Genomic DNA, 18,246 nt, shown 5'->3' with positions numbered 1-18,246 from the left:
AGTAAGATCAGCTCCTTGTTTTAGGCATCTTGGTCTTATCACCTAGATTTCCATTGCCTGCAGGACACAGGATTTTGCATGGATTTTTTTTTAAAATCCTTTACATCTTGTGTGAGGAACTGGATATTTTTTCTTGACTGACACCCCACCCTCTGGGTGCCCGTGGACAAGTGGTTGTGTGCCTCTTTGCCTCAGTTTATCCATCTGTAAAATGAGACAGCTGCCTGGCAGAAGTTTAGTTAATATTTGGACAGTGCTTTGGGCTCTTGGAAGAAAAGGCTCTGGTTTATAGTATCTGTATGAAGTATTAATGAACCTGATCAATGTGTTAGCTTAATATAGCTATAAATGAATTCATGATCTTTCCTCCCCTTCTCTGATGATGAATGGTTACAACACCACCATCCTTTCTGCCATCTTTCCCTCCTGGATTAGTCTCTTGGCTCCATCCTCAAAGGTATTTAGGTGCCCAACTTCTATTGATTTCAGTGGGAGTTGCTGTCCACTGAGGTCCAGATCTTCAACGGGAAATCAGTGGGAGCTGGGCACCCAAATACCATTGAAGAGCTGGGCCTTAGTGTTCATCAAGGTCCTGCCAGCTCCTGCTTCAAGCAATTTCTAGTAATCTACCTATCCCATGAAGCAATCAGCCTAGATGTCCCACTCTCTGTATATTTGTCTTCTTTTGTACTTAATTATTTTTGATGGGTCCTTTAAACTGTAGGCTTTTGGCATAGATCACCTGCCCTACAGTAGTATATACACTTTTAAGATTAATTACTGCCTGTTGTGATATGGTATGATTGACTAAAGAAACCCCATGATATCTGAATAATTTGTGACAGACTATATCCTTTCTCATTCTATTTACTAGCACAAAGTTGTGATGATGAACGTCAGATGTTCAAACCCATGGTTCCTTTTAAACTGAAGGATCACTACAGATCATAAAAAGAGCTTTTCCAGTAAGGCCTGCTGAAGTTTGGGGTGACTAGCTATGATGTTTCAGGGTTTCCAAATTCTGTTCAGAATGTTTTCAGGAAGCGAAAGCATTGTCAGTGATATTGTGGTCAGTTCTGATGTCACTGTGCTGATGAATGAAATCATAGCTTAACTGCAAAAAGTCTCAAAAAAGCAGTGGTAACCCCTACTAGGACAAAATAGTTGTATCTTTCATGGACTTCTTCTTGCAATGATTGTTTATAAATAAACAGGATGAGAAACTCTGGGAAATACCACGCCAGTGAATTATCTGTGGTGGTGGTGGATAGATATATGTATGTTTCACATTGCTCAAGAGACGCTACTGAAAACATGACGCTGAACAGCCTCTGCACATATCATACAGTACATTTGTTTGTACGTTTGGAAAGACAAACTCGGGTGGAAGTCTCCACAACTACAATAAAATGTAGGTGAAGAAACACCAAATTATTTTGTCCAGACAATACAATAAGATAACACTGAAGAAGCCAGACATTTGGCTTCCTTCCTTATCACAAATGGTATAACTTTCTCAAAATGAAAGATGTCTTTTCCCCCCATCCTTGTCTGGTTTTAAAAGCAGCTTATCCACCCACTTTCTGCATGGCTTGTGGTGCTGTATTAGGGAATTTTAGTAAAAACAAAACACCAGTAGATTTTGTTTGTTTGTTTTAAGAGCAGAAAAGTGACTTGTGGAAATGGCACCTTCTCCCGAAATGTATATGTGTCATGGGATTATTCAGAGTCAATCGTTGTCATTAGGAACTGAAATAAATTGCTGTCTTTTAACCTTACTAGTCCTGCAGAGTCCAGCGCAACTATACGAAAGTGAGCTGCATTCTGTCCTCGCACTTGCATTGATAGCAATGGTTATTGTTTCAAGTGCAAGGACAAAATTCTGCTCTCATGTATGACCTGTATGACCCCATTAAAGATGGTGTAAGAAGGCAGAATTTGAAGACAATAGGGTTGCATAGTCATTGTGTGAAAAATTCAGCCTTTAGAATCTTTATCACGAGTGCTGATGCACAAGAAGAAAAAATCCAGCGTGGCTCCTAGATTCCAGGCCCAGTTTGCAGGGTGGGTAGTTAGAAGAACTATCATTGAGCAAATTTTACCTGGACTCAGTGAGACAATGTAAATAAGGAGCCCCATGATGCCATTTTTACAGGGGCACTTTTCAGACTAGAACGGCACGTTGATTATGTGAACATCTATCCCCTGAGCCCACACAGGTCACCAAACTGCTACCCAGAGCTAATTACTTTGGTCACTGCTGCCCTAGACCACATCTGAACCAATTTCCTGGCGATGAAAGGCTATGTTTTCTATTACATTGCCAATCCCCTGTGCCTTCCACTTGCCTCCACAAAACCCAGTTATTTAAAGACAAAAGGTTGGACCCAAACATCAGTGATCTCTCTGGTAACTTTGTCTGTGCACTTCTGAAGGCATGTCACCAGAGCACAACTCTGTTGGTTTAGCCCGGTCGAAAGGCAGTGGTATGAGTTTCTCTGGGGTGATGCAAATGCTTTAACTGAGTCATTCCTATTGCTGTCGCACTTCCACAATGTGGCTCTCCAAACTCTTCTGAAAGCAATGACTGCAGCCTCACACCAGACACTGGCAGGAAACTATTACCTCTATTTTACTGGTTAGAAACTGAGGCACAATAGGTTAATGGCCTGCTTTTCAGAGATGCTGAGCACCCTCAATGCTCACTGGAAACTCTTCACTGCAGATGTAGCTCAGGCCCCTAGTCAGGTGTTGTCCCATAACCTCCATCCTGTCCATACCTAAAACCCTCTTTCCTCAATTTGGTGGTGCTTTCAACTGGGGTTGCCTGGCATGGCAAGGGGGAGTGGGTTAGAGCTTGAGTTTCACTTTCACTTGAGCTGATAACCCACCCAGTCTACAGTGAAATCACACGAGTGCTGCTAGACTGCTCCTCCAATGGTTTCCCATAATTCCCCAAATTCCCACACATTCTCCTCTAATTTTCTGGTATAGAATCGTACAGAGTCTCAACATCCTCCAGCCCAAAGGCCTGTGGGATTTGGCCCTAGACTGAGGCGCACAGCACCAGTGAGGACACAGTTACGGGTGGTGTGGCGTTGTAGCATCAGTGTTCACACCCAGGCTAGGCTAACCCACTGCAGCCCATGCAGGAGGAAAGTACTCAGTGCCTATATTAATCAGGCCATGAAGTGTCCTTGTGGCTTGCCCAGCGTCTTATTTCCTGCTGGCTCAGTTAGGCCAGTGTGCCATCTCTACCTGAAATCTGTTCCCCTCCCCATACAGTTGCCCACCGTAGAGATTTCCTTATTGGAGGGATGGAAACAGGAGTGGCAAAGTTCACTGATCAAAACTACAGCAGTTATACAAAACAAAACCCCTCCAGAATAACCCCTTAAGTCAGCCTTTTGAAATCGCACTTGAGCACAGCAATTCATTCTTTTTGTGACAAGCAAGTTGGGTGTGTGGAAAGAGGAGCTTGCAGTTTGAGAAGGCTCATTTCACTTCCGTGTCTCAAACAACTGGGGTGGAGACAAATGTCTTGGGTTTTGTTTTGTTTTGTGTTTAAACATCTCACACTGGGAAGGGGAAGGGTGCCTTTAAACTCAGGAGGGTCCAGCCAGAGAGCCATTTTGCGGCTGTCATTTTTTACAGTTGTAGGTAAGGTGGAAGCAGCTTTTCTTTCTGGTGCTTTGATCTCAAGAGAGATTCTTTAATGCGTTCAGTTGCAAACTCATATGAGCAGTTTCAAGCCCAGACCCTGCACCTTAGTGGAGGCAAAGTTTTGCCACCGGCTTCGTCTGGAGCTCAATTGGGCCCTGGGGGCTCTGGCTCACTTAAGGTGACCAGATGTCCTGATTTTATAGGGACACCCCTGATAGTCAGGGCTTTTTCTTATATAGGCTTCTATTACCTCCCACTCCCTGTCCCAATTCTTCACACTTGCTGACTGGTCACCCTAAGGTCAGTTATGTTGAATTTACTGTTCCCGCCTCATGGAAGCGACTGCTGCATGCAAGAGGCTCACTGTTGAAATTCTGTTGCAGCAGCTCGAATTCCAGGGTAGGAGTAACATTATCTTGGGGGCTGGGAAGCCTTGTGGTTAGCATGAAAAAAAACCCTGCAAGCCCAAGTGCCTAAGGATACAGACATTTCATGTATTAAGGCTATTTTTTCACTTGCCGTTGTCTCTGCCAATCTATTTTCTCCATGTCCTTTGTTACTGCTACACTAAAATGAGACACCCTAAGACCCAGCAGGTTTCATTCAACCCTAGTGAAACTCTCTGGAAGCCACTGAAATAAGACCAGGGATAAATTTGGCCCTAAGCATGTAGGTGGCTCCGACCAGGGTATAATAAACTGGTCAAAGCGAGATTAATAGCCAGTGACGCTGCATCTCAGGAGAAATTCTTAAATGTATCCAGTTCAAAGTAATGTTAACCACACTCTAGCCACAAATAGCCCTGTCTGTCAAGTGCAACTCTACGGCGCATGGATATGTCTGCTGTAAATCAAATTAACTAGATGCAGATTACACTCTTATGAAGAGTGACATGTCAGAACTGGTTAGCACAACCACAGTCAGGATATGGAGACCACCCAGGATATGGTCTGCATTGATTTCACCACACGGAAGAAGGCCAGGACAAGCGGTATGGGTTTTAGACAGGCTGCAACTTTATTAATCAAATTACATCCAAAGTTCCCGGTGAGGAAACGACAGCCCAGCACAGTCACTCTCACCCCATAGATCCTTTGCCAATTAAGGGGCTCCCAGGCTCCCACCACAGGGAGAGCCTATTGTCACATTAGCAGGGTCTCTGGGTGTCTCCACTCACCTGCTAGCATCCCTCCCCATTAAGGGTGTTGAGGCAAGAGGGGACTTTGATCCTAGCCAGCACTGCCATCAAGCGCATTGGTGGGGCAGTCCTCCCAGGTAGTGCCCAGGCCCCTGGTTCCCATTTGCTGCCAGGGGGCTAGACACGATACCCCCATCTCAGAAGGGGTTGCCCCCAGGATATCCACTATGTTACCTTTCTGATCTGGAGCCTAAATAGGCAAGTTCCTACCATTTGATCAGTTTTGATATGTGGACCTTGAGCAGTACAGAGTCACCTTCCCACCGCCCACCCTGTAGTTTGAGAGCCCACCTTGAAGAGTCTCCCTTGGCTGAAGTGAGCAACTCAAGGCCCCAGAAGGCCCTGAAGAAAACCTACAGAAAGGCTGCCCGAAGAGTATAGCTTCACTCCCTGACCAGTAGCCCCGAGGAAGACCCTCAACTAATTGCCTAAGGACTGTGAGGTCACTGGCTTCCTGACATTGCTCTACATCCTGGCAGCCCAGGCTCTTTCCTACTGCATCCTGTGGAATAATGAATCCCTGACCCACAGACCTGCAGTAAGAGGCCACCCTGGAGAACTGCTTAGCTATAGCAAGATCATGAACAACCAGATTTGGTGTTCTGGTGTGAGTCAGGCCCTGGGTGGACCGTCAGCCTCCCTGAAACTCCTCAAATGCCATCATGTGTCAGCTAAAAAGGTGCATGTGCACGTACTCCCTTGGCTGAGGATCCTGTTTCTAGCAACCAGGAGCCCATAGGGCCGCCACCAGCATCCTGTTCTGGCACTTCCCTGGCCTAGGGGGTCTAGTGCTCTGAATCAGTTGACCAGCAAGCGAGCGAGCATCGGCTATGCCACTGTTAGGCCCGGGAACATGTGTAGGTTTGCCAACCCTCCTGGATTGGGTGGGAGTCTCCCAGAATGGGCTTTGATCTTCTGGACTATTGAAGCCAATCTGGAAGATTTTAGGCCCCTTAAAGTCCAGTTGGCGGCGCAGTGGGGCTAAGGAAGGCTACCTATCTGCCCTGGCACTGCGCCGTTCCCAGAAGTGGTCAGCAAGTCCCTCTAGCTCCTAGGCACAGGGGCAGCCGGGGGTCTTTGCGTGCTGCCCCCGCCCCAAGAACCAACTCTGCAGCTCCCATTGGCCGGGAACTGTGGCCAATGGGAGCTACGGGTGCGGCACCTGCGAGCGCTGGCAGCGCACAGAGCCACCTGGCCCCTCCACCTAGGAGCCAGACATGCTGGCTGCTTCCGGGAGCCTGAGGTCAGCCCCTCCTGGCCAAAGCCTGCATCCCGAACTCCCTCCTACACCCTGCCCCAGCCCTGAGCTCCCCCCACACCCAAACTCCCTCCCAAAGCCTGAACCCTGCACCCCAACCGCCTGCCCCAGCCCTGAGCCCACTTCCACACTCTGAACCCCTCAGCCCCAACTCCCAGCCCAGAGCCCACAACCCCTCCTGCTCCACAACCCGCTGCCCCAGCCTAGTGAAAATGAGTGAGGGTAGGGGAGAGCGAGCAATGGAGGAATATAGCAGGGGGTGGGGTCTCTGAGAAGGAGCAGGGCAGGGGTGTGGCCTCAGGGCAGGGGCAGGGCAAGGATGTTTGGGTCTGTGCGGTTAGGCAGTTGGCAACCCTACACATGCGTGGCAGTGAAATGAATGTTGCATGCACATTTCTGTTTGGTAATGTTAATTGTTAAACATCTCTAGACAGAAGCGAGTGCTTAGAGAGCTTTAGTCCTAGTCAGGATTCCAGCAGGTGGAGTCACTCCTTCCCCTCCCTGTGAAGGGCGGCTGTGCCCCAGGCTAGGAAGGGAAATCTCTCTTCCATGGGGCAGTGGGCGAGACATGAGCTAGAATAAGCCCCGGTGTCCTGCCCTGAAATCACACCAGCAGCAGTGTGCAGTCCAGTTCCTGCCAGGGAGGCCAGAGGTTCAGAGCGCAATGTGCACATTTCACAAGCATGGACCATTTGGGGTGAGGAGGACTCCATTCCAGGGGTGGCTCTGCTCACCTCAGCGCCTGAGCTGCATGCCCCAGGCCTACCTGAGGGCACCCAAGAAGTGCGACACAGAAGAAATTCCAAAGTTGAGCCGTTTCCTCTATTCAGGAATCTGATGAGGCATGTGCAGTTCCTGGTGCACTCACTCTGCGGCCAGGCTGTGGGGCCACAAAACCCCGCGCTGACTGGAAGAATTCTACATTGAGTGGTGTGCTTGGCCCGGACTGATCTGCAAAGGCGGAGATGGACACTCCGAAAGCCATGTAAGGCATAGTCTAATAATCCAGACATTGGCCAGGAAAGGGGGTTAAGCTCCCACCTACATTAATGTCTTGTTTTGAGGACCCAGTTCGGATTTAGGGCTCACAGGAGCTGCCTTTGGAGTCTCCCAGTTAACAGACCAGACTGCAACCCTGAAAAGGCAAAGGCTGCATCATGCTTTGGGGAGGTGGCTCAATCTCATGGGGCTACCATGTTTAGCCGTAGCCCCAGTGTGACAGAGATACTAGCAGACAGGTGGCGCCTTACTCAACAAGTAGTCATGATAAAGAAGGGTTCGGTGGAGGGGAAAGCGTGGGAATGTTTCTGCTGAGACATTACACCAGCCCAATTAGGCTAATCACCACCTCAGTTCTGCACAACCTGCCTTGCAAGTCTCTTCCTGCAGCTCATACCAGTGTTTGCTCACTGCATGGTTCATAGTAGGGCTTTTCAAACACCTTTCACCAGTTGCTCTATTCCTACCCCCCAGTGCTTGGGTTTCCCCTGGAAGGGGTGGGGCGCAGCAAGGTGTGGGAACAGTATTTGCCTTCCAAGCGCAGATGATTGTCCTCAGCCAGCTTGTTAGAATTTAAAAGGCAGAGCAGAGATAAAGTGGAGACAGACCCAGCCACTATTTGGGGCTGGGGGGGAAGTAGCTTTTATAACCTTCGCCTGTTGTAGGACCTGTTTATCGGCACTGACAGCCACCAGAACTTGGTGGAAAGTTATGAACGCAGTATGCTTAGGAGTAGAAGTTCCCCATTGTTGGGGTAGGACAGACATGATGCAGGCTCTGCAGGCTAAGGGCCTAACTAAAGTAAGGAAGTTTGCCCTAAGTGTGCAAAACCCTGAGTGCGTCAGCCTGAAGCAGGGCTGTAACCCCTTAAATTGCAGTAGAAAGGGCCCTGGGAGTGGAAATGGACACGCCTCAATACGTGTTTGAGTCTATCCGTCTTCTGACCACATCTCAGAGGGACAAAGTCACCAGCAGCAGCATGAACCCCAGACACACTAGCTACTGCCAGGAAGCGGAGCGTTCCGTTTTCACTTCCAAAAGTGCCAGTGTCTATATTGTGCCTGGTTTAGGCTGCAAGCATGGCCAGTGCCCCACAGGAGGTATGGGGAGACCACACACATAGGGAATGATCAGACAGAAAGGGGCTGTGTACTAGGAGCAAGAACCACACCAGGGAGCGTCTGCCCCAAGCCCAGATCAGGCCAATCAGCTCAGCTCCTACTCTGCCCTGCTGGAGCGGTGATGGGCCCGGGGTAGGAACCAACTAGACTAGTGTAGCAAGGCAGAGGCACTAAATAAATTCCACCCCACGTTTGGGGGGGCGCACCTGAGTTTGCCCCTGGGGGCGCATTTGGTTGAGGTGAGGCCAGCCAAGCTCACATCCAACAGCTGGTGCTGCAACCAATTCAAGTCCCACAGGGCAGCAAACAGTCCTGTATGGGCATGGTCCACAGCCCGAGGCAGTCAGGCTCTGCCTGGGCCATGGAGCTCAGCTCTGTCCTCCCTAGGAATTCCTAATCCCCACCGCCCTAGCACCCTGAGCCCCACAGGGTAGGCTGAGGCAGCCCTTACCTCGACTCAGGACCTGGCCTGAGCAGCTTTGCATGGGGCACCATGAAAACGAATCACTCCAAGGGAAAGCAATGTGGACATGGTCCTGCCGGCTTGCAGAGCTGCTGGCCCACCTGCAGCAGCAGTAAGCAGAGCCCAGGAAGCTGCCCCGCTGCAGTCCCATTTGGGCAGGCAGGAGAGGGATGGTGGGTGGCCAGCTGGAAGCCAGCAAACAGGAAGTGATCCTGAGGACGCATCTTATCATGGCTCCAAATCTTGTGCCAAGTTCCATGAGATCTTATGGCTCCAAGTCCTGTGAGATCTCAAGCCTACCCCCAGAAGTTCTGTGGGGGCTAGAAATCCTGTAGGACCGGGCCTGTGTGGTCTTTTTTGCCTTCTCCCATAGCGAGCCACCAAATACCACACCCCCTCATTAGGCTCGGGGCCCCTTGGCAGGGCCCTTAACACAGAATTCTATGATGTAGAAAGAGCAATGGGCTTTGTGTAGCAAATGCATAGCATGTGTGTGGCTTTATAGTCTGTCTGTGCTCAGTGCCCAGAACTGTACCGAGGAAGTAGTGACCGACTGAGAAGCTGCAGTGGAGATTGAGCAGCATATGGCCCATTTAAAAAAAAAAAGGGGGGGGGGAGGGGGGTTAGTGGCAAAAAGCCTGGGAGCCTGGCCTTATCCCACCACGTGGCACTCACTCTTTCAGGGTTAATTCACTAAAATGTGGGGGAAGGAGACTGAAAATATTTGGGGAGTTTTTTAAAGCACTTTCCTGTGACTATTAAAAACACAAAACATTGTATTGGGATTAACCAGGCTGGGTGTTGAGGCACGTTTGGCTGCTAGCAAGATGATAAATAAGCAGGCGCTAACACGAACCGCACAGTGATAGTCATACAGAAGGACTTTGCAGATGGAGGAATCAACTGGCTGAGGCGTGCCAGATTATTATTATTATAGTACAAGCCATGTCATCGGTCGCTGAATAGCTTGACATTGATACGCTATCTCAGTGCCTCTTCCCGACAGCCTGGGCATAGCTTTGATGACTTAGGGCTAGTCTACACTAGAAGCTGCAGCATGTCTATGCCAGTGGGTAGGGCCCTATCAAATTCAGGGTTCACTGTGGTCAATTTCATGGCCACAGGGTCTTAAAATTGGTCAATTTCATGATTGCAGCTGTTTACATCTGAAATTTCACAGTGTTGTAACTGTGGGGGTCCGGATCCAAAAGGGGATGGGGGGTCCCAAAGTTGTTGCAGGATTGCCATGACGGCAGCAGCTGCGGAGTTTCCTGCAGCTGGAGGAGGCTCCTGGAGATGGAGGTAGGTCTGATCTCTCCCATGCTGCTGGGAGCACCCCAGCCGGGGCTTCCGAGGTGCTAGTCAAGGTCAACGGTGGCTTAACGCATGGGCCCATGGGGCCCTGGACAATTTGAAAATGAAGCCCCAAGCCCAGGCAGGAGCCAGAATTGGGGGCAGAAGCCCTGAGCCTGGGTGGCCCAGAACCCGGGCAGGAGCCACAGTGGGTGGAAGCCCTGAGTCCTGGCTGGAGCCGCAGGAGGTTGCAGCCCCCAGCCCAGGTCCCCGAGGCCAGGCAGGAGCCATGGGGGAGGTGGGGGCAGGGAGTGGACAGGCAGCCCCGAGCTGGGCAGGAGTTGCGGGGGCTGGAAGCCCCGAGCCCTGGTGGCCCCCAGCCCCAGCAGGAGACGTTGTGTGTGCTGGGGGAGGAGCAGCAGCCTGGAGCTGTGGCAGGAGCTAGCGCCCTGAGCTCTGGGAAGACCCACAGGGGCAGAAGCCCAGAGCCTAGCCCTGGGGCTGCTGCAGCACAGAAGTGCAGATGGTACACCTTCACTTCCGTGCTGCCTGTGGATCTCCCTCTGATAACAGCCATGTCGGGGAAGGACAAGTCCCATCCTTCCCCAGCCCGGCTGATTTTGGGGAGATCTTATTTCACGGTCCGTGACATGTTTTTCTTGGCTGTGAAATTGGGCCCTACCAATGGGAGAGAGATAATAAAACCACCTACCTGAGAGCCTCTCCCGCCAACAGAGCACTGCCCACACTGGGGCTTAGGTCGGTGTAATTTACATTGCTCAAGGGGGTGGCTTATTCACCCCCTTGAGTGACATAAGTGGGAGTGTGTACAAGCCTTTGCTTGTTTGCTAACAAGTCGGACTAATTGTGTGGGTGGAGTATTGGTATCATGCTCATGAGAAGAGCACCCTCATCCCTTACTCATTATATAAATCCAACACAGAGTTTAATCTTAGTTTCTTCCTTGGCTCTCTTCCCCTGCCCCAAAAGTTACGGGTCAAAGAGACTAAATGAGGTGGAGTGATGCTAATTTTTTTTTTTTTTTTTTTTTAGCAAGGCCTGTAGTCACATTAGCAGCCGAACTGTTACTTTTGCACATAGTAAGGAACACCTATTTCGGGGTGTTTGTCAAATTTCTCCTCCGGCAGGATATGCAACAGTGGGGGTGTGAAGTGATGATAAAACAGAGCTAGACTCCAGTCCTGCCTGATACAGTTACAAAGGTCGGTGTCCTTTATTTACACATGTATGTAAACAACAGAAAGTAAACAATACCACCCAATGTGGTGTAGCAAATAGGCTGCTGCAGTTTTACTTCAGGACTTGAAGCGTTTCATCCATTTCACAGAAATTGAAGGGACAGCAACATGGGAAGGCTACATAGTTACACTGACTTTTCTGCACAGGAGAGACACATCAACACACACACACACACACACACACACACACACACTCCACAGTTTAGTTCAGCACCAGCAGAAGGCCATTGCACCATTCCAGTCCACAGCACATGCACAGTGAAACGAGCACAGGAAAACTAGTTAAGAGCTCGTTTTAGGACCAGGTATGGCATGTTCTTAAGTAAATTATAATAATAAAATAATAGTAATAATACTTTGTACTTTTACAGCACCTTCCATCCAAGGATCTCCAAGCGCTTTACAAACAATTAATTTAGCCTCACTACAGCTCTCTGACGCTGGTCAATATCATTTCCATTTTATGGATGGGGAAACTAAAGATCCTGAGAATCTAAGTGATTTGCCCAAGGCCACACATCTGTTAACAGAACTGCGAGCTACTTACTGGTTCTCAGCTCTGTGCCTTCAATACAAGATTGTTCTTCCTCCCAACAAGAGTAGGGCTTCCTGACATTTTACAATACGCTTCTGAGTATGAAACAAGGCCCCAGTGTTGCAGGGAGAAGAGCAATGGAAAGCCCCTGCATCCACCTGCAGCCCTGTTAATTTCAGGGAGGCTCCAGGTGGGTGAAGGGTCCCAATGCACTGCTGGTATAGTGCCCAAACAAGAATCCAGGATGACCTTCCCAGCAAAAAAAAAAGATCTGAAAACAACTTTGCTGATGTGATCTCCAACAATTTTAAATGCCATAGCAAACCACATACACATTGCACTGTCTGGTCTGCAAATACTTCAGACAAAAGGGACAAAACTCTAAACTTAAAAGAAAAATAACCCAAGAGTTCAATGAAAAGTTTAAAACTTACGCTGCCTGTAAATTGTCCTAATTCACATTTTAGCTCTACAGACACTTCTTGAAAAGCCAGATTCACAGATGCATCCAAAAAAGATGACATTGCAGTGATCACCACAACAAAAAACACTCTGCTTGAACTAAGACTGGTTTAAATCTTTTCCACAATAACATGGACAGACTCATCTTGCATCCTAACATCAAATTAAATCCAAGCATGTAAAGACTGCTACTAAAAAAGTAGCTGCTAAGTTTGGTTTGAGCATCACCATGAATTGCTCATATACCCTCTTGTGCACATTTATGCTTCAAGTAGTTTTATTTCTTTCACTCTTCACAAATAAAACTATAAAAATGCCTTATTTCCAGCTACTGTGGGAAAGGAAATGAACCACCACAGCCATAGGAGATTACAGTTTAAGACTGCTAACATAATAGAAGATAAAATAAAGTTCAGATGAGCATAAGATTTTTTTGTACAGGAACTTCTGCAAGAGCTGTTTTCCCTACCATGTAAATACATAGAACAAAACTGATGGAAAGAAACTCAGTAATGTTTCTTAAATAAAAACTATGTACAAATTGCACATATTACAAACCAGTTACAGAAAGCAGAGTCTTCACTGATAATTTTCACTTGCTATAGTCCGTGATTATCAGTGTACTCTGGTCTTCAAGTGTCACAACACAACAGAACTGCAATATTATGTACGCAGGCTGAGTTGGTCTTCTAGCTGCTGGAGTGGAATCCTTTTAATCTATAATACATGCATTCCAGTAGCTATATAGTAACACTGTTCACTGGAGCAGCAAGTCTCTCAACTCAGCAAGTCACAAGAGTGCTGTCATGGCTGTCTGGTTTACTGGTTTTAGGCAGTCTCTGGGCGTTGAATAACCCTCATTCACCAGTGAATTAGTCTGCGGTTTCTGATAGTCAGTACTCACTGAGGTCAAAACACTGTTAACTTTAGGTTTATCATAGTTTGTTAGACTCTGCGGTGTTTGATAGTCCCCATTCCTGACATCGGTCCTACCCGAATTACTGAAACTGCCAGCAGAAAGGGAATGTTTATGAGCAGAAGAAATTACAGGTACATTGTAGTCATTCTCAGAGGGAAAAGTGTTGTCTCTTCCTAGATGCCTCTCTATAATAGGGGTGGCATATTCAGGCTCCTGGTTGGTCAAGGGCAGTGCATATTCATGACGGTTAGCTCTGTGCGGGCAGTGATAGTGGTTCTCGATCTCTGAACTACCTTTCTTCTCCTCATCCTCTGTGTCCATTGGTCTGAATGTGGATCCTTTTCTTGCTACCATCCCAGTTCCGATCATGAGAGGCTGCTGATAATCTAGAAAGAAGCATTAAAAGCTCAAAAATATATAAACAATCTATTGGTTTGTTTGATTTCACCATATATAATGTAACAGGAAGCAGAGTTTAAAAACGTTAAGAGACCCAGCTACAATATCAATAGGAATTCTCATTCCGAATGTAAGAAAACTCCGTTCTTGCCAACCTCCTTCATTCAGTGAAGGAATCATTATTTGTCAGAGGTAGTTATGGTTCTAGAGAGAGGATAAAAGTTCAGTGTCAGCAGGATATGGGCTTCTTGATAAGTTTGGCAAGGGAACTTGCATCAAGTTGATAGGAATTTTTTTCACACGTGAGAAGTTCTCTGCGATGCCTACAGGATGGTTAACCTCCTCCCCCACCCCCAGTTCCTGCATTACTAAAAAGGAATCTTAGGCCAGTCAAATGGCAAGTGGAAGGAGAAAGCTGAACGGGACAACAACCAAGAAGGAAGGTGTTGGAGTCCAACGGGTCAAGGGAAGTGTGTAATGTGTGATGTCGGCTTGGAGCTGGAGGCGAGGGAAGAGTGGGAACAGCAAGGAAGGAGATTACTGGACAGGTCACCTAGATCTGGGAGGATAGCAGGAAGAGGATCAGAACCAGCAAATGACCCATGGAGGAGCCAGAGGTAAGATCAGAGGATCTGCAGTGTCAACAGGGGTGTTTGCAACTCCAATCAAGAAAGCCCCTGCTAAAGGATTACCTTGGTGAAAATTACTTAAAAACAAAAACAGTAAGAGAAAATTGCAACATTTTCACTCGCCTGAATCTAAGAGACTAAAATCTGTCCTCTTCTCTTTGCAGATGAACTGACCTGCACAGCTCTGTTACACAGCACTGATAGAAACTGCCACGTTTTGGTGTAGTCCTTAAGAAGTTCAATTCAGTTTCTCTGACATGAGCTGAATTCAGACCTACATCTCCCATTGAAATTCTCTGGCACTTCTTGTTTTGCATCTCAAACTACACTGTAAGCTCTTTGGGACAGAGAAGGTCTTGTCTTTATCTGTACAGTGCTGAGACTATTGGTGTACTAAATAAACAACAAATAATTCCCTGATGCCACTCCCACCTTCAGTTCCATGGAACTCCTAATAGGATTTGATGAAGTATCCTGATCCATTCTGGGATTTCTTTAGGAACTAGTAACTACTAGAGAATTTGACAGCGAAGAATTATATCAGGGATTTAAAAAAAACCATATTTCTAAGGTGAATGCCCTCCACAACCTGGTTACAGAGGTGCCTTCAGCACACATTCCTGGGATTAACTCACTTTTTTCAGCTTTACCGTTTGCTTTTAAGGCCAGTATACATAAAATACCAAATCTCAAACATTGCCTTATATAAATCCCCAGAATTTAGAAATTTTCACCCCATGGCATGAGTGCTTGGAACCCTCTATAAAGCATTGGCCATTAGGCAAAAAGCGTGGATCCATGCAGGGTATCTCCTCACATAACCACATGTACAAGTAATATTTATTCACCCCTCTCATATAATACACTTTTTATAGACCATCGTAACATTATTTATTCAGAAGGATCCTGTTACAGCTAGCACCAATACATCCATGATAGTGTCATATGGAATTCAAATTAAACCCTAGTCACAGTTTACTTTATTTGATCTTCACTGCATTTCTCTGACAACTGATCTCAAAGGCAAGCTGGAATTTTGGGGTGCTGGGGATAGCAAATTAGTCTTGCAGGGAAGATCCATGCAGTGCTGACTGATCCCATAAAATGGTTGGGCTCACGAACCTTTCCAGACAGAGAAAACATAGGCAGGGATAGGAGGTGCTTAGAGAAGGAATGAAGAATCTATTTGGGATGCAAACAGGGACTGAGGGCTGGAATTTGCTCTGTCCAAACAATGAGTTGCAGCTAAGGTAACACAGCAGATTAATACATCATTGTTTTACTTAACTACATTGACTTCAGGGGGCCTGGCTTCCACAATGGTTCAGACACTAAGTGACATGAACAGAGGTCTCAACAGGATCTCTAGTTGGGCATTAGCTCAAACTGTTGGAGAAACTGACTCTTTGTTCAGGTCACTCAACTTTTGTGAAGAAATGAGACATTAAATACAAACATGACTAAAGAAACAGAAAATCGCAATCAGCAATGGCAATCTAGTCTATTCTAGTCAGGTTTTTGTATTGTGTCTATCAATACAGAAGCTTATGCTTATGCTCAAATAAATTTGTTAGTCTCTAAGGTGCCACAAGTCCTCCTGTTCTTTTTTTAAATTATAACTGTTTCACCAGGAGAAAACAAATCTCTCTCTACATCATGGAGGGAAGTTTTAATTTCAAAACTAAAAAAAGAGAGAGAGTTAAGAAATCTCCTGTACATTTTTCCAATATAGTCTCCCATTTCACTAGTTCAATGCACAAGGGAAGGCACATTAATTCTTGGGTCCTGCCTCACATGCTTACTCTTGATGCAGCCAGAGTTTTGCTCAGATAGTATTTGCCTGCCCCTCTCTCCATTATATACTATACATCCAGAAGAAGGTGAATCCATCTCAAAGAATGTAACTGTTGTTACCTGCCATGTCACTTGTGACTAGATCCAGCTTTTGTGGAGTCTCCTTTTCATTATTATAGCTGATGGTAAATTCTGTTGACTGATGTCTGACAAAGGGCTGCTTGATCTGTTTCCAACAACCTAGAAGAAATAAATGAACGCAGAAAACATTAAAGGCCTGTCCAAATGAACACTTAGTTCACCAGAAGCTGGGGTGTAAATCTACCCTGCACTAGCCTGCCGTGCACTAAGTGTCCGTGTGGACCCTGCTGCCGTGCACTAACCAGTACACTTTGAATTACACTGCTTTGAAACAGGAGTATATTAAAGTGCACTAGGGAAATTTTAGTGCATGGCAGCAGGGTCCACCTGAACATTTAAGGTAAGTCTACACTTCAGTAAAACACCTGCAGCTGACTGAGGCCTGGGCATCAGGGTTATGAACTTGCAGTGTAGATATTCAGGCTTAGGCTGGAGACTGGGCTCTCGGACCCTCCCCCCTTACAGGATAATATTATCCTTTGGCACCTGTTGAGAGAGGAGTATTCTGTGTTGGTCTGTTTCAAGATTACTTCCGAGACAAGTGGAGGGGAAGTTAATTTCTTTTGCTTTCTTCTGTTTCAGATGGATGTTTCACCATCTAACTGGCAGAGGAGCAGGGTGCTCCACTAGAGAGGAACTAAACAGCAGCTGAACTCAGATTCCCTACTCTAAATGAAACCCGCCCTAGACAGCCTAATCAACTGAGACACAAAAGATGTTACTTCAAAAGGATGTTTGCAGGCATCTTCCAAAAGCAAAACCCCCCAGCCAATATTCTCTTCAGATATGATGAATGAAGCACAATTCAGTATTACTGGGCTTTTTTTTTTTTTTTTAGGAATTAGGGAGAGGGTCAGCAGAGGAAGCCACATTAAAACCATGTCTTGGCCTCCTTAGGGAGAGGCTAACCCCTGTGCTGCAGAAGAGGGAAAGGAAAGGAGCAATTTGCTGGAGGGTAGGTGTTTTTTCCAGAGGGAACACTCTCAAAGTTTGTGACCCAAAGTCTCTCTTTCACTTGCTAATTGCATTTCTGTTGTGGAAGCCACGTAACTGGTTTGCTAGGGCTGCTGTTTTCGGGTGGCACTAGTAGTGGTATCATTTTCCCTAATCCCTTTGTGATACTGTGAATTAAAACGAAAGGAAAATGATGCAATTGATGTTCAATTGTTTGATCCTTCCCATCAACCCATAGAAAGGAGAGAGCATGATTCTCCACTAACCTGCGTTTTGTGCATCAGATGAGCCATAAGCACCTTCTTTTGCCTCTCTCCTGTAAGGCAGGAATATGTTTGTAAGGTTTTGTCCCTCACAGAACTTCACCTTCATGCCTTAGTGTCAGTCATCATGTTTACCAGGTGAGGAAAATCATCCCCCATTAGTTTCTGGGTAACAGCACTTATTATATAGTAGGGGACGTGAATGCTGAATCTTGTTACAGTTTCCATCCCACCATCAACCTCAGCCTAGACCAATCCACACAAGCGGTCCATTGTCTGGACACTACTGTGCTAATAAGCAATGGTCACATAAACACCATCCTATACCGGAAACCTACTGACCTATACTTACCTACATGCCTCCAGCTTCCACCCAGGACACACCACACGATCCATTGTCTACAGCCAAGCTCTAAAATACAACCGCATTTGCTCCAATCCTTCAGACAGAGACAAACACCTACAAGATCTCTATCAAGCATTCTTAAAACTAGAATACCCACCTGCTGAAGTGAAGAAACAGATTGACAGAGCCAGAAGAGTACCCAGAAGTCACCTACTACAGGACAGGCCCAACAAAGAAAATAACAGAACGCCACTAGCCGTCACCTTCAGCCCCCAACTAAAACCTCTCCAGCGCATCATCAAAGATTAAAACCTATCCTGAAAAATGATCCCTCACTCTCTCAGATCTTGGGAGACAGGCCAGTCCTTGCTTACAGACAGCCCCCAACCTGAAGCAAATACTCACCAGCAACCACACACCACACAACAAAAACATTAACCCAGGAACCTATCCTTGCAACAAAGCCCGATGCCAACTCTGTCCACATATTTATTCAAGTGACACCATCATAGGACCTAATCACACTAACCACGTGATCAGGGGCTTGTTC

At 46.8% G+C, this 18,246-nt stretch overlaps 1 protein-coding gene across 3 annotated transcripts in view; it reads right to left on the bottom strand.

Moving 5' to 3' along the window:
* Positions 1 to 10,301: 10,301 nt before the first annotated feature.
* DCBLD1 (discoidin, CUB and LCCL domain containing 1) overlaps positions 10,302 to 18,246 on the bottom strand; it is an 86,283-nt gene continuing 78,338 nt past the window's right edge. For 2 of the 3 annotated variants that reach the window (XM_074948297.1, XM_074948298.1), the window contains 3 exons: positions 17,354 to 17,403; positions 16,113 to 16,232; positions 10,302 to 13,556 (listed from right to left, as the gene is read on the bottom strand). In XM_074948297.1, coding sequence (XP_074804398.1) covers positions 13,042 to 13,556; positions 16,113 to 16,232; positions 17,354 to 17,403 — 685 coding nt within the window. In that variant the 3' untranslated portion in view covers positions 10,302 to 13,041. The remainder of the gene's footprint in view (positions 13,557 to 16,112; positions 16,233 to 17,353; positions 17,404 to 18,246) is intronic. The other variant, XM_074948299.1, reaches the window with a different exon arrangement.

Source organism: Natator depressus, chromosome 3, assembly GCF_965152275.1.
Source record: "Natator depressus isolate rNatDep1 chromosome 3, rNatDep2.hap1, whole genome shotgun sequence".
In the NCBI taxonomy this organism is placed as follows: Eukaryota; Metazoa; Chordata; order Testudines; family Cheloniidae; genus Natator; species Natator depressus.
Note: the sequence above shows the minus strand (reverse complement) of the source record. Positions and strands in the feature narration are given on the sequence as shown.